Source organism: Corylus avellana, chromosome ca9, assembly GCF_901000735.1.
Source record: "Corylus avellana chromosome ca9, CavTom2PMs-1.0".
Classification (NCBI taxonomy): Eukaryota; Viridiplantae; Streptophyta; class Magnoliopsida; order Fagales; family Betulaceae; genus Corylus; species Corylus avellana.
The window spans coordinates 21,224,543-21,240,826 of NC_081549.1; the positions used below are offsets into that span (position 1 = coordinate 21,224,543).

The window sequence follows — 16,284 nt, forward strand, 5'->3', positions numbered from 1 at the left end:
GAGAAATGAGAATTTATTCTTTTTTGTTTGGCAGGTGAGAATTTATTCTCTCGGAATAAAAGAGAAAAGAGAATTTATTCACCGGCAAGTTCATTGAATCATTGGTTACAGTTCATCAGTTCATGCATTTTATTTAGACTTGACTACTCGGCACCTTTCCTCTTAAGTTTAAACATACTTGTTACAATTTCTATGCATATGTCATACACTTTTTTAGAGGAATAAGATAAAACATTGAGCAAAGCTACTATAATTTTTATTATAAGTTTTTTATAAATTAACATAAATGTGTGATAGTTTATGTAATATTTATCCTATCGGATATAAATAGTACCCAAATATATTTTTTTAAAGTAATGTTCTAAATTACATTTTTATTTCATTATCTCATTTTGTTGATGTGGCACACTTTACAAAAAAAAAAAAATTATATATCACACAAATATTTCATTTTTATTTTATTATGGTAACATGGTGGATATAGTAGCTATTGAATAAGCTAAAAAAAAAAAAAAAGTATATATCTTATAAATTTCTGAGTCAACGCGCCAAAATAGAAAATTCTCTCAATTTTTTTCCTTCAATTTTTACCTAAGTCAATCGAAAAGGCAAATTAACACATACCGTTATATTTTATTTCAAATGTTTAACACCCGTCAGTCCCAACTAAACGCACAATTTTGCCACATCAGCATATTAATTTTTTTATTAATTTAATTTAATAATTATATATATTTGAAGGGGTTAGGAGTGGTCGGAAAGCCAGCCCTAAACCCCTAACCCCTAACCCCTTTGGGGGTGACCGACCACTCTTTCAATAAAAATTTTTTTGTTTGTTAGATTTAATTTTTAAATTAAATTAATATGCTGACGTGACAAAATAGTAGGTTTAGTTGGAACTACCCAATGTTAAACATTTTGAAAAGACAAAAAGAAAAAAAAAGTTAAGTAAGTTTGACTAAGAAATTTATAAGATATTTATCCTAAAATAAATTCAATAACTAATAAAATAAAAATGCCATGATGCTACTCTTTGCAAAGTATTGTCATCTAACTTAGTTCGTAGGGGTAATTTTGAGATTTAAGGCTTAAATCAAACCTATTCTTAAAGGGGAGAAAGTTGCCGAAGTGGTTGTTAATTCCCAGGGAATTCAAACTTGGGCTGGGAAAAGATACCGAGATTTAAACGTGGGCTGTTGGATTTCTCGGGATGCACAGCCTCAGATCTAACGGCCATGGTTGAGCCGAGAAATTCAGACCCAAAGGGTTTAAATTGCATGACGTGGACCTCGTGAATCGTGTGGTTCAAAATTGGTGTCAGCCTCTGCGTGCGGACCCCATTCCCTCTGAGAAATTATTCCCAATCAATCAGTTGGATTGGGCCTGAAAGACCCCACTTGATTGCACTTCGGCACACGAAAAGATCATTAATTATGTAATAACACATGGTCCAACTAACGACAGCTACCATACGACGTCGCATTAACGAGTCAGTGACAACTCACAATACACAAGTATAGAGTAATGACAGAGTCAATATAAAATTAGTATAAAAATAGCATTAATCATGAGTTTACCATAAGTGTTTTAACATGATTTTAGATATATTAAGATCTGATAATTAGGTTTAATTTGGGTCTAGTTTCAGCTAAAATTCGACTCATTAAAATTGAAATATGTGTCCCCATAATAAAATATAAACAACACAAATTCATACAGTGACATACCAAGAGAAAAAGAAAGGTAAATGAGCGATAAAGTTTATAATGGTTGACGGTGGTAACAACAATTATGATGGTCAGGAGTGAGCGTGGAAGAGTAGAAACATGGTGTTGGTTTTTGGTTAAAGAATTTCAACATGGTAATTGTACTGTACTATTTTAAAACCTCAAATTTAATTTAGTTGACGCGATAAAATCTAAGCCACAAATTGGAAACGGAATCTAACTCGAGGTGAGAAGCTCTCCTTACAATATATTACAATCTTTAAGGAATTAGATGCTATGCATTATATGAACTCAATTAATGTAATTTGTTCCTTACTATATACATTGTCTTTTTTTACCTCTCTAAATGTGATTGTTGCTCTCACTTGAAGCACTCGATGTTGCACATTAATGTCTACTTTCAAACTTGAAATGGGGACCCGAGGCGTAGGCCATGTGCCACGTTCACTGTTTGAAACCCACACCCTTGGCCCTCCCCTTGTCTTTTTAAAGGACATGTAAAAGGTTGTGGATTTTTCATTTTTTAAGGACTATTTTGATAGTTATTTTAGATATATAAGATTGGCACAGAGTTTTTCTTAAATTAGGAAGTTATATTTTGAATATGTGATTTTTACCCGTATTTTTTTAAATATAAATTGACATTTTTCTTAGTCACGTGCTCTAAAAACAAATGTCAATTTAATGTATTGAATTAAAAAGTAAAATCTTCTAACCTAATTTTAAAGAAATTTTTGTCACTACAAGATTTTAGGTTAGAGTTAGGGCGGTAATTCGTGTTTGTATTTGAGTAAGCATTTATATAAGATTATATAGGTTAACCTTAACCTAATCCATTTAATTAAACAAATTAGACTCCATAATCCTAATCTACTAATTTTCTGTTGGGTTTGTGTTGAGTTAGTGAGTTGTGTAAAGATTTATCCGCCCATAATTATATCACATGTTGGGGTCGTATTAGGATTGACTTATTGGTATAAGACCATATAAATCAATTCTAATTCGACTTATTTAATTAAACACGTTAAACTCATCAATACTAACTTGCTAATTGTAAGATTTAAAAATGGTCATCCCTAAACTAAAGGGAACATGATCTTCTCTAGAGTATCAAGTTAATTATATTTTAAAAATATTTTTGTCTTTTCACTTTTTAATAAGACAAAAATTCTCTCAAGTCCGTCTTCGTCACATTAAAAGAAGATAGAGTCACATTTGGACGTTATTGGTTTTGGGGGATTCCTAGTCGAACCCAAGTCTCATTGCCGAAATAAACACTTTTGGACCAAAGCATGAAGAAAACGAACAGGCCATACAAGACGACATACACCATCTTTTCCCTTTTCTTGGGCCAATCAGGCTTCAAGGTGTTCAAATCCCAACAAATTTAATTCTAACTGAAACTAAATCTACGATAAAACCCGTTTTTATGAGCCGGGCTTGGGCTTCCTCGGCCAATCCTGGCCCAGTGTGAATCAATAGAAAACATTTGTGCACAGAAAATTGGACAGAACCCAGCAATCATCATCCTGCATTATATGCAAGCTATAAATAAATTAAAAATGAAAAATGAAAAAAAAGTCAATACAAACTAAAATTAAAATTAGGGAAACGGCATCGTTCTAATGCTATCTGCAAAACTGGTCTATGAAGACGAAGGCAAATACCAATTCAGAACTCAGAAGGAAGAATAAAACATGAAAATGGGGGTGTGCAGAGAATGTACAATCAAAACAGATTCATATTTGAAAGGCTAATGTAATGATTCAGGCATCATCAGCATCGCTTCCAACAACTTGAGCTTCCTGACTAGACACGTAGTAGCTTCCGTCAGGACCCAACACCTTAAACCTGCTCAACAATAAAACTCGGGTCACTCTATATAACTCCAAGAATTTGATCTTCCTGACTTGACAAGTAGTTTCTTCCTTCAGGACCCAACACCATAAACCTGCTCAACAATAAAATCCGAGTAATGCTAGAAATTCAATTTTTATCTTATAACTATCTCGCAATACTGACATGACAGTCCCAACCAACTCTTGGATCAGTCGTTAAAAAAAATAAAATTTCAAGTGTTGGTTTGGACGGCTACATTAGCATTGCGAGATAGTTGTTTGATAAAAATGTGATATATAGCATTACTCATAAAACACGGGTCACTCAGAAAGTTATAAACCGAAATTGTTTGATAAAAATTTTTCATTCTCCCTTCAATTTTCTCTTTTCAAAATCAAAACATTACAAACAACTCAAATGGTCAAAACACTCAAAACTACTTTTACTTTTATATCATTTTCAAATAAAAAACACCCTCTAAAAAGTATTAACAAACAAAGCATGTAACTACTGCTAATCAGTTACCTCTCAAGGATGAATTTCCCCTCCTTGTACTTCTGGCTTTTCTCATGTGCAGCCTCCTGAAAATGAGTGGCAAAATTTAAAGACAATCCTTCAATGAACTACGTTGACAAGAGAAAAAAAATTTATAAGCAATAAAATTTTAAACATAAGATCTTTTACGTATTTCCATCCCACAAGTGAGCCACATCCAACACAAAAAATGTCAACAACAGTGTGCAACCCAGTAATCATCGTGCGCTCCTCTTTTTCTCCAACTGTGACATTCACGCTGTCGTGCAATGGAAAGCAAAATGTTACTTGAAGCATTTATATGTAAAATTGCCAAATGCATGAGCCTGCATAGGATACAAGTGATGGGATTGGCCATCGACCAGACAGCTTGTCAACCATAGAGGAACTGGCCAGATCAACCATGGAATATAAAGGGAAGACAATGGCAAAAGTAGAACACTGTTACAAAGCATTATTTCTTCCTCCCACAGGCAAAGATTTTCAACCCATTGGTAGGAATGAAATCCTTATGGCTACTTCATAGCTTGCTGGTTTTTCAGCATTCCTTTTTCCCATATCACTTAAGAGCATTGATTACTGACAAACAACATTTTAGAATATATAATTATCTATCCTCTCACACTAATATAACCAGATCTTCTGTAGAAACTATAGAACATTGAGAAATTATTCAAACTGATAAGCCCATTTACTTTTTAAGAATCACGCAAGCATACATTACTTTGGTTGATATTATTCCAATATTCACACAATTATAACCAATAATAGTACAATTGTAGGTGCAGAAAAAGAGATTCTACTGCCAACAATTATGTTCTGAATACTAACTAGTAACAGATGTCAAAATCAAGAACACTTACATTTTGTCGAAGAGATAAGCCTTTCCATGCCTGCAGTGGAAAGACTGGGACATAGGAAAACAAAAGGGTTAGAGCATTTTGCTATATTTCAGACATGATTGGACACTGAAACATAACAATGAAAAGGGAATATACACCCAAGAAAGACAACATACTAACCATAGTCTCTGCCCACGACCATCTTCATATTTTCATTATTTTATTTAGACTCATTATTTACTTACCAGAAAAAAATTTAGACCAGCTATTTAAGCCATAAAAACAAGTTTGGGCATAAAATCCCCAGGTCTCTGATGGTTGACATAATCAGAAGACAATAATATAGCCTTTAATAAGAAAAAGACTCACACGCCTACCTAAACTAGTTAAAGTAAAATAAAATAAAACAATATAAGTAAAAGCTTTACAATCTGAAAACAATCCAATGAAAAAGCTTACAAAAGAAAAAAAACATGATTAAATAAAGTTAAATCTGGTGATGCCAGCCACAATGCATATAAAAACTGGATTTTTTTTTAAACCAAAAATCTTGAACATTTAATGAACTAATATCATTTTTACATGTCTGGAAGTAAACTTGGTCAAGAAGTTAAACAAGGAAAAAGTCTGGGAGAATTGGGTGACCTAATTCTTCCGGAAAATAACAATCTCAAAATATGAAATAAAAATCAGTCCACTCCACAGTTTCTGCATTTCCATAGTCAAAGCATGCCAATAATCACATTGGTTTTATCTATCAAGATTCTAATAGTATGACCAAGTATACATGCAGATATACCAGATATACACAATGTCCTAGTGAAATGTGTCATGGTATAAAATATAAATCATTTATGAGGTAACAGCATTCACATTCCGTTCAACAAATTTCCTCTCAAATTTAGCTAAAAAATCACATCTTTCTTTTTTCTTCCTATTTTAGCTTCCATTTTTTTCAAAACACCTACATGTCACTCTTTATTTTAGCTATACACTTTTATTATTCCATTAAAAAAAAAAAATTCAAAGATTTTTTTTTTAAATTTCTTTAGTAAGAAGAACGAGAATGATAGAATAATATTTTTTTCTTTTTCACATTTGATGGGTGTATGATCTCGCCAAATTTTTTGTTAAAGTCTCTAGCTGGGTGTGAAAGCTAAAGAGAACCAACATAAGAAAGTATGGAAAGAACAATAAAGTAACTGGATTTCTTGCAATTCCTCACACATGAAAACACAATATCATACCAGGAAGCATAAATCAAATTAGAGACAAAAAAAAAAAAAAGAATCATAATATCTCCAAATTAATAAACCAAGTTTCTTTTTCATCTTGCGATACTTTGAAATAAATTTTTTTTTTTTTTTAAAAAAAAAACATAATAATCCTTTTTTATTGTTTTTAACAGATTTAGGGTCTTCCTTGAACCTTATATCTAATTCCCTACTGAGAAAGTCACACATTAACAAAGCACAACACTGCATAATTCAGCATTACGTCACGAATATCAAGTGTAGAGCAAAAGGATCAACAATGGGTTTGAGTCATTGTGGGTAAACGGGGAAAAAAAAACCTTAGACAGAGTATCATCAGAAAGGGCAAGGTGTGTTCTGCAGTGCTTGCAGCTATAGAAGCTTCCTTCAAGAGTGATCACAAACAGCCTTCCCATCTGTCCCCACTACCAATCCCCTTGTTTCTCACCCCTCACACATACACACGCAATCAAACTTTCTGTCTCTGTTTCCCTTCTGAACCACCAAAAACCGATCTCCATGTTAGACAAACGAGTTAAACCAACAAAACCCATAAACTAAAATCGAACAAAGTTCATGAAAATCAATCAAAGACAACAAAAAACGAAAATCAATCATATGGGATATCACAATGCAGACTTGTATTTGACGCAGAGAATGTGCTACAAATAGAAAAAGGTAGATTGGGTAATATTTTTTCATCTTTACCAGCAGTTACAGAGAGAGCCACGAGAGCAATCGAATCGTATACCATTGAGCCAAGGTTCTGTGCCCCTATATATATATACACTGTAGATGTAGTATTAATTTGAGTGAAACTCGAGTTCCTCAATTTGAAGAAACCTGACGAGTGACGATCGTTAGATATTTGTTGTTTAGATTTTTAATATTTTAAAAGATAATCCGGATAAAATATTTAATATTTTAATAATTAATTTATAATCAATTTGTTTATATTTACCATATCACTCATTGTAACAGAGTTATTTAAATTCAAAATAATTATAAATATTTTACTAACTATATCTTGTCTGAAAAATCAGTTTTATAATAAATACCACACAAACACCTCCTAAATATCCTATAAAATATATTTTTTTGAAGGCCGACCTAGAAGCGTGGATTATACCCCTTTCCTTAAGGGTGCATTATCTCCTGAATCATCTCCGAAAGAGTAATTAATTAGTTATATTTTATGAGTATTTTTGTCCTTTCACTTTTTGAGGGACAAAAATACCCTTAAATATAATTAATTAGATGCTATATAATTCAAACAGAAGAGAATCATAATTTCGGTTCCACATCGAAAGCTCTGGGAATGGTGCGACCACCTCAAGTAGGAGGGTAATTTTTTTTTGAAGTAAACTTGACAAAGCCACGTCAATGTGTAAATTAGTCGTATTTGTCGTATGTAAATTGTACTTACGACTAGCATTTTCCCATGGATATTAGGGATTTCTTAACATTTAGTTTTGTAACCCTTTCTTTCAATAGTTTTGGTGTTCTCCAAAATATGCATATTGCTATTCATGGTACCGAAAGGTCTCATCTTTCTTTAAAATGCTTCAATTGTAGTTGTTTATTTATTTTTTATTATTATTATTATGAATGATTATTTAATCCCATCTCTTGGGCAATGCATTGCCAATTTCTTTTAATTGGGCATAGTGCATGCGAGTAATAAGTTGCCAAAGAGTTGTTTAATGCCGGCACGCCTAATGTATTTCCAAACTTGATAGTCATAGCCGACTGAAAACTTTTAGCATGTGATTCATATAAAGAGGCGTGCAAAGGAAAGATTTGCCAAAGATAATAATTACTAGGATTAATTACCTTCCCATCTAATGTGGTTTTCAGTAGTACCACGTGTCTATCGTTCGTTGTGTGGGTGGATATCATTTAAAAAAAATGTAATGTAAAAGTCAAGTACTTTAAAGACATTTGCCAATTCGTTGTGTTGGTGGATATCATTTAAAAAAATATAATGTAAAAGTCAAGTACTTTAAAGACATTTGTCAATTTAACAAATGGGTTGAAAAAAATATCTTCCCATTTAATTTGGAGAAAAACCTTTGCCTATATGACAATTACTTTAGAACCTTCCACAAAATGGCCATCATTTGAGAGAGAGATATAACTCGGGATAAGTAATGGTGAACTGATTTGGTAGTAGAAGGTGTACCTATTCATTTCATTTATTCTACAATACAAATCCTCCTCAATTTCGCCACAATTGGTTGGGCTATCAAAACAAATGAAAACAAAAGTGGACCTAAACTAAAACGTTGATCATCTTAGGCCCCACATGATTAGATATATCTCTAATCATGTGCTTGTATTCCAGAATTTTTAAGAATGAATATATCTAATCATGTGCTTGTATTCCAGAATTTTTAAGAATGAATACACTGAACCACATGACCAAAAAATTTCAAACAACATAATAATATACACAATTAGGTCTGTAAAATATAATCTTGACCATTAAATGATTCCATTCATATATATCTTTAGTTTGCGAAATTGAAAATTGACTAAGAAATGGGGAAGATCCTATTCCCAAAATGAAGGCAAAATCAGCATAGATCTCACTAAAAGAGCCTAAACATGCAAGGGGCACATATCAAGAATCAATGACAAGATGGAAATCCAATCAAAAAATGTTTCCTCTGCAAATGCCCAAAAGGACATGAATCAGGGAAAAAAATGGTTTTCCCTCGCAAAATGAGATCCAGAGTCGAAATAATATCAAGGAGAAGAAACTCTTTCCTGAGGATAACTTCTCTCGACTGCACCTATTCTCTGAGGAGGCCACACGATGTGGGTCACCCTTCCTTGAACCAAACCCAAAGGAATCTGTCAATAAGAGCATGTGCAAGTTAGGCTAAATGTTACCAAGGTGAAGGGGTAAAGACGTTCAAATGCAACTTTCAGAAAGGGAAAAGACACAATTTAAGTTTACTTCAAATATATGCACATCAAAATTCTAAACAAATTTCTAAATAATGACAACAATAATCTGTTTCAACATTACGCAAACAATAGTCCTAGAAATCTACTGCTCTCTGAAGTTGTTCAACATTACAATCTGTTGGCCTAGAAATCTAAAGCTCTTTGAAGTTGTTCGACATGACAATTGGTTGAAGCTACACAATACAATTTCAATTTCATCCTTGCTCAGGGCAATATTATGGGAAGTCCCTCAAGGAACATATTATCTGAGTCTGAAACAAAACACCAATTCCATTCCAAAGACAAAATAAAAACTCTAAATCGTTCGTAGCGTCACAACACCAAAGATTATTGGAATATATATATTCTCAATTTAAATGAACTGCAGCTCCTATATGCTATGAACAGATACAACAAACACAACTTATTTCCCTTTCTCGCAGAAGCTTGGTCAAAAAGCATATTATATAGAAATAAAAATTTTATTCCTGGTGTTGCATAGAGTAATTATGGTTACTAATTCACAGATTCTGACTCAATATGAATGGAGTTTGGTAAAAATGGATTTTGTTTATCACAATCATCTTGGAGTTCCTCTTTTCATATATGAAGTCTCCAACATGAGTAATTTCCCAACAAGGTACACAAACAAATAAAATTTCCCCGTTAATGCATAAACATTCTGCATCTTCTGCCACTGGACCAATACAATTATGGCCATGTGAAGAATTATATTATCAAAGGACCCTTTTTTTTTGGGTGGGTGGCCTTCTTCCATATTAAACTTTTATACACTATCTTATTCAAGCAAACTGCAAAAACAGCGGAAAGAGCAACTTACTGGGCCAAGAGATCTGGAATCCTTGCTAGAAGCTGAATTATCACCCTCTAACCAACAATGTCCTTCTGGAATCTTCAACACATCATAGGAATTATGAGTAGTTCCAATCCAGTCACCTGGTAAGCCAATTATTCTCTTTACGTATTTCTCCTTGTGATTACTTGGGGAACTGCAGAGGATTGAAACTACACTAATATCATAATGCAGCACTAAAATGTTGGCATCAAAACAATACTTAAAAAGCAATAATAAAAGAATCACCAGACCTTTTGTATACTTAGTTACATATTATCAATATAAGCCTGATGGACAAAAAAACCACGTGTAAACATTAAAGCACTGATGATGTTGCTCCTAATATTGGTCAGAGCCCAAGGTTTAAGTCAATGATGGGATGCAACTCAGACTGGGTTAAAAACTACCTAGGCTGCAGACAAAAATAGTCCAGTGCAACTCATCTCTCCTGGACAATATAGGCTGTTTGTCATCAACAAATCAAGTTAAAGTCTCAAACTTTGAGTTAATGCTCATTTCTTTAGCTAGTCAAACACAAGCAAACCCAATATCAACTCAGACAAGCTCATGAAAATAGGATAGTAGGGACTCAAAAGCATTTTACCCATTATTTCAAATAATCAATTAGCTCAATCTACTGAATTACCACGAGTTATTCCCAATCTACTCAATCTACTTGCCCTCACCCTACTTTACCCAAAACTTAACAGCCAACAGTAACCAGAAATCCCACATTTCCCTATTCACCAACTTATCATCTCTCTAGATTCGTTATTCATTTCACTCGATTTTCAGCCACAACATGAACACCTAAATTGAACAAACAGCTATTTGTAGGGGAAGAAAAATGAAATCAATCCAAAAGATCTTTTTTTTTTTTTTTTTTTGATAACGTAGGAGAATTTTACTCATATTAATTACACGTCGCAAACGCATACTGTACAACAATCTTCACCGTTAATCAAACTCCTACGGGTAACTGACCCCACCCGCCAGAACCAGTTATCAGGTAATTCAGGAGCTTTTACCCCTGACGGGCTAAGCAGTTTATCCTCATGCCCAAAAGATCTTAACAAGCCAGTTCAAAGAACACAGCCTTTTTTTTCGCCCCAAAGGCATCATATTGCTGTACCAATTCTACCAGAATACTCTTCTCTTGACATTTGCACTTATGTACCCCTCCCCCCATCCTTTTTGTAATCAAGCATTAATCCAGAATGCTGTCACCTGGAGGGCCAAAAAAATAAGAGCCACGGGCAGCATTTTTCAAATTTAACACAAAACTTAGGTTATCACAACTTTCTTTGCGCAATAGAAAATTTTCTAGCACTATGATATTGAAACTCATTCTAGACTGTATTATATCAAGTTCCATTCTAAACTGTATTACTTTATAGCACTATGCAGAGGCTTCGTTTGTAGTTTGAGCTAATAGAGCAAAAGAGCTGTTTAAGCAACACCGAAGGCAAAACAAAGTACCGGAAAACTACCACATCGCCGTGTGAAAACTTGTACTTTTCAAGGCAAAACTTCTCCACCAAAACATAGTCATCTGCAGCCAAAGAAAACCCGTGATCAGACCCCATAAAAATAATAATAATAATAATAAATAAACCACCCTGGTGACACGGCACATTACCCGTAAAATTGCTGGCTTGAGGATTAAATGTGGGAGACATAGAAGCCCCCCGCACCGGAACAATACTTGCATATCGATCAGAAACAGTAAGGCCTATGAGCCCAAAGGTGAAATACTTGTTTGCCAAATTCCACAAGACATTTCGAGTTCCCATATCAGGTTCAAAACGTAACCATCTGTACCAATCACCATCTTTTTGTTCAGCACTTCAACTATATACATATATGTATATAAGCAGTTCAAATTTGTGCAAATTATCTAAGATTGCTTATGGCACAACAATTCAAAGTCTTAAAAAAAAGTGTCGCTTCAGATTATAGTAAGCAAAAGCATAACACAAGTCCATGGTTGTGTCTATAATAAAGTAGCGGTGTTCCAGAAAACTAACACACACATAAGCCCGAAAAGAAACAAAAGAAAAAGATAGCCAAGCATTTCTCGCAAGCGCTCGAGTTAGAAAGAACTCAGAATCAATGACAAATAGCAATGAGAACAGAGCACTAGATCCACCGCACTGACTGAAATCAACTGCAAAAGGAAAATGAAAAAAACAAAAAAAAAAAAAAAACTCAAAGGAAATTGCGATGAGCTTTACCTTGAAGAGATTGCTGTTCATATACAGACGGGAGAGAAATACTGGGGTTTTACAGTTTGAGATTTATGGAATACCAAAACCCTATTCTTTCTCCTCGCGCGTGCTGAAGGGGTAAAATGGCAGTGTAATCGCAGTGAGCCAATCTACAGTAACATAACCTTTCAACAACTTTTATATATTACCCCTGTGATGTCGCCACATCAGCACCGAAATGAGTCAGGTCTGTTCATCTAACGGTTCCCGGAATGTAGATTTATTTTTCACTTTAAAATTAGGAAAATTTATTGAAAGTTACAGGAATGAGTTCAATATTGAAAATATTTAATTATATTGGAAAAGATAAAAGCAAATACTTCCACTTACTCATAATCTTTAACATAAAAGAAGAGATCATAGCTAGGAATCTTAATCTCACAAATATTCCTTTTAAATATTAAAAAAAAAGATGATTAGGCCCAATTCCTATCCATCATTGTATCTAATTATAAAAATATGTGGAAAAAAATAATTTCTCCATTATTTTATAGCTACGCTTTGAGTATTCACAATGGCTTATGTATTTTAAAGTTGTATGTAAAATGACTAATTAGAAATTTCAAAACATGTTTATTAAATTATCTAAAGTAAATATATTTTGCATTTGAGTTACGGTGCTTCTCCGAAAGAGCAATTGTAGTTGACATGTTTTAAGCTTTTGATTAGTCATTTGTAATATAAGCATTTAAATGTTTTTAGGATGCTCACAATGTTATAGTAATTTAAAAATCTTCTCTTATACTCTTGCTCTTACACCCATTTTAGCTACACAAATTTGTATCCTAGATTTCAGTTGTATGTTATTCTAGTAAGACAGTTTTTCTTTGAACTCAATTGAAAAATAAAATAAAATATTATATTGGAAGAATTTTCTAAAAAAATATTCTTTTCAGTTTTACTCCCCAACACCTAAAATGTTAATTCCACCTATGATCTCATCCCTTGTCTAAGCATTCTAGGAATTATATATTGATTCTTAATCAGAAGCTAACCTTAAGGGGCACGTTTAGTATGAGGAATAGACCATGCAATATAATAGCTATTATTGTGGGAATAAATCGTGTTTCCCAAAAAATTTACTTATTCTTTATATATATATATATATATATATATGATTGAATTCTATGGGTGGTCGATTACCCTTGGCCACCCTCACAGAACACCGGGATTGGTCTTATCCACCCTCGATGTTATATGACCGTTAAGGTGGGGGTAGTTGACTACGAATCAAATTTTTTGACTTATTTTTTTGATAAAAAATAAAAGAAAAAAGAAATTGAATATTTTATAATTTTTGGTTCAATTCTTGTAAGAGTATATGTGTTGTCATGAAACAAATGAATATGAATGATCATTCTATTCTACAATCTTATATTCTCAATAATTCTCATTCATATTCCTAAAAAAATGACAATTATGTATACCAAACATGACGTGTACCGATCGTAGCCTTCCGAATTGCATTGTCTTAATGCATGCCCCTAAAACTTGATAATTTGTCGGGCAAAACAAATTAAGGAACATATCTTTTTCCTTTTCATTTTTATTTTAGAACACTCTTTGAAGATAAATGCTACATATAATCTCAAATATCTACTCATTGAGGTAGCAGTAAAGATTAACACTAAATATTACGTGTACTTTAATTTATTATTTTATCAAATAATAATTTCTATTGTCAATCAGCGAGCATTTGAGAGTAGTCATGAGCAATTCGGTATTCATAAACGATCTCCACCAAGAAGCTCACATGCTTACACACAACATTAGTTTGCCCAACAAGTTATTTACCATTACCAAGGAGAGTGAAGGAGGAAGATCAAAATTCCTAACAATCTTTGCATCCGCCTTTATCAATTGTGAGAGGCTTTCGATCGAAGTTTTGGCAGGTATTCATTCATATTACCCAATCATCGGTATAAGGGCTTATCAATTCGAACAATGTTTGGGCAGGAGGGGTCTCCGGTTCGGATATGTAAACCCTATCGAGAGCTTTTTACAATTACTTGTCAGATTGCAAGATTCCACAATTGGGGATTATGATCCGAGGGAGGAAGTGTTTTTTGGGTTCAAATCTATGTTTTACGGTCACACATCTTGAAAAATAAGTCACTAAAACATTCTGCTTAGCCTATCAAATGTCATCTCATATTTTTACAAGATAAAGAGTACAAATCATAATTCAGCCAAGTAAAATACTTATAGACCAAGCGACATAGGATGTAACAAGGGGTAGGTTGCTTAAGAGGAAAAAGCGTCAATAATAGTGGTGTGGAGCGGGTCACTCAAATGGGTAGCCCAGTTGTTGAGGGGGCCTTTTCCGGTGACAGCAGCTTGGACAGCAAACCCAAGGAACCCAACCATGGCGAGGCGGGCGTGCTTGATTTCTGCCAATTGGAGGGTGGCCTTCTTCTCCGGGTCAGCCGCCAAGCCGAGAGGGTCAAAGTACGGCCCACCGGGGTAGAGCCTCTTCTCCGGGTCGAGCTCTGCATTCCTCTGGAACTCGATGTACCCAATCACCAGAACCTCAATCCAGATCAATGTGGTGATGGAGAATGGAAGCGGTTGGCCAAGGTAAGATGAACCTTCAACCAGCTCCACCTGAAATAGCAACAATTTACAGCTTTACAAATGGAAATTTTCGAAGAGATGGAGAACCGCATTACCATGATTGGGTGTTGCGTACCTTTCCAGCGTCTTGCCAGGTAACTCCGGTGAGCCACTCAACGGTGAGCGCGCCTAGAGTAGCCAACATGGCCCACCTCCCATGAATGAGCTCGCACTCTCGGAACCTCTGCAACCCGAAAACCTCGCTGTACGGCTGGAACGGGGTCGACTTCACGTCGGCCTCCTCGAACCGGGTCCCGATCACATCGCCGGCCAAGTTCTTGGCCAGGTTCTGGTCCAACGAGTCCAGGTCGAACTGCAGGTACTCCGCGGGCTTCCCCAGCCCGAATGGGTCGAACCCGTAGTCCCCCACCAAGCTCCCGTCCAGATATTCTGGGGCCTTGGCTCCAGGGTACCAAAGCGGGCGGTCGTTGCTGGGCTTTGTGGCTTTCCTGGGTGCTTTCTTGCCTCCGAATCCGAATCGGGCTTGGATCCTGCCCGAGTTGGAGTACACGTCGGAGAGACGCGTCCCCATGAAGGATGATGTAGCTGCAGCGGCAGTGGTGGCGGCCATGGCGTTGGGCTAACGTTCGCCGGGTGTGAAGTGGAGTGCAGGGTGTGAAAGACTGAAATTATATTTAGTGGAGGGAGGTGACTGAGTATTTTTATCAAGTTTTGGTGGATAATCCACGGTGAGACTTTGTGGCCGTTGGATGAAGGAGCGTATCCATCTGACGGGCGTGAGGGTCTCCGCCTTATCTTTGCCTTATCTGGTAGTGAGCTAGATTGGCCAGTAGGGTCCGGAAACTGGCTATTCTCTCTCCGGTCCACGAAATTGGACGTTTTCTGCGTTCTGTGTGGTTGAGGTTGCTATAGAGGAGAAAATCCGTTCTCCCTAAATTTGGACCACGAAACAGGAGGAATAAACTAAGTTTTATTTATTTATTTATTTTTAAATGTCGTTATAAGAAGAAGAAAAAAGAAAGAGAAATTCGAACTAGGTACTTTCGATTCATCAGACGTGGTCTTCAGCTGATTGGCCTCCGACTTGAAGACTAAATTAAGTTTTCTTTAAGTTGAAATGGTGAAGTTTTTTTCAATCCAATTTATTATAGTGATACGTATTTAAAATGCATCGTCACAATTTATTAAACTAATATTTATTCAAAATGTCTCTATTAAAAGTGATCAATACTAGATATTATATTTTTATTCCACAATGATATTTGATATGATAATCTTAACCAACATTTGAATAGTTATTGTTAAGAAAAAAAATATATAAGAATTGATTGGGACCGACACAACAACATTTTGAGATAGTTGTAACTTGTAAGAGATCGACCAACATAAATAGTAATACTATATACTACATTTTTATCTCACAATTATTTTACGACAATC

General features: G+C 34.8%; 3 protein-coding genes across 5 annotated transcripts; all 3 read right to left on the reverse strand.

The window, feature by feature from the left end:
* Positions 1-3,310: 3,310 nt before the first annotated feature.
* LOC132191595 (protein yippee-like) lies at positions 3,311-7,023 on the reverse strand. Of its 3 annotated transcripts, none has more exons than XM_059606685.1 (6): positions 6,904-7,023; positions 6,516-6,690; positions 4,964-5,007; positions 4,251-4,359; positions 4,092-4,147; positions 3,311-3,578 (listed from the first exon to the last, which is right to left on the reverse strand). In XM_059606685.1, the coding sequence occupies exons 2-6, from the start codon at positions 6,609-6,611 to the stop codon at positions 3,494-3,496; spliced, it is 390 nt and encodes a 129-aa protein (XP_059462668.1). In that variant the 5' UTR covers positions 6,612-6,690; positions 6,904-7,023; the 3' UTR covers positions 3,311-3,493. The 3 variants fall into 3 exon arrangements, with proteins under 3 accessions (XP_059462668.1, XP_059462669.1, XP_059462670.1); XM_059606687.1 differs by having other exon boundaries at positions 3,493-3,678; positions 6,904-7,020; XM_059606686.1 differs by lacking the exon at positions 6,904-7,023 and having other exon boundaries at positions 6,516-6,829.
* Positions 7,024-8,658: 1,635 nt separating this feature from the next.
* Positions 8,659-12,369, reverse strand: LOC132191989 (uncharacterized). The gene is made up of 5 exons (XM_059607157.1): positions 12,238-12,369; positions 11,643-11,818; positions 11,483-11,555; positions 9,989-10,157; positions 8,659-9,051 (listed from the first exon to the last, which is right to left on the reverse strand). Exons 2-5 carry the CDS (start codon positions 11,794-11,796, stop codon positions 8,944-8,946), a joined length of 504 nt encoding a protein of 167 aa, XP_059463140.1. The 5' UTR covers positions 11,797-11,818; positions 12,238-12,369; the 3' UTR covers positions 8,659-8,943.
* Positions 12,370-14,378: 2,009 nt separating this feature from the next.
* Positions 14,379-15,519, reverse strand: LOC132191855 (chlorophyll a-b binding protein CP29.2, chloroplastic). The gene is made up of 2 exons (XM_059606968.1): positions 14,960-15,519; positions 14,379-14,874 (listed from the first exon to the last, which is right to left on the reverse strand). The coding sequence occupies exons 1-2, from the start codon at positions 15,452-15,454 to the stop codon at positions 14,515-14,517; spliced, it is 855 nt and encodes a 284-aa protein (XP_059462951.1). The 5' UTR covers positions 15,455-15,519; the 3' UTR covers positions 14,379-14,514.
* Positions 15,520-16,284: the final 765 nt, after the last annotated feature.

Coding starts and splice junctions, on each gene's coding strand:
- LOC132191989 (XM_059607157.1), bottom strand. CDS start 11,796: ATGGGAACTCGAAATGTCTTGTGGAATTTGGCAAACAAGTATTTCACC. Junction 11,556..11,642: donor TCAAGCCAGCAATTTTACGG/GTAATGTGCCGT, acceptor CTTTGGCTGCAG/ATGACTATGTTTTGGTGGAG. Junction 9,052..9,988: donor ATTCCAGATCTCTTGGCCCA/GTAAGTTGCTCT, acceptor TCTTATTGACAG/ATTCCTTTGGGTTTGGTTCA.
- LOC132191595 (XM_059606685.1), bottom strand. CDS start 6,611: ATGGGAAGGCTGTTTGTGATCACTCTTGAAGGAAGCTTCTATAGCTGC. Junction 5,008..6,515: donor CTGATGATACTCTGTCTAAG/GTTTTTTTTTCC, acceptor CCTATGTCCCAG/TCTTTCCACTGCAGGCATGG. Junction 4,360..4,963: donor GCTTATCTCTTCGACAAAAT/GTAAGTGTTCTT, acceptor ATTGCACGACAG/CGTGAATGTCACAGTTGGAG.
- LOC132191855 (XM_059606968.1), bottom strand. CDS start 15,454: ATGGCCGCCACCACTGCCGCTGCAGCTACATCATCCTTCATGGGGACG. Junction 14,875..14,959: donor CCTGGCAAGACGCTGGAAAG/GTACGCAACACC, acceptor TTGCTATTTCAG/GTGGAGCTGGTTGAAGGTTC.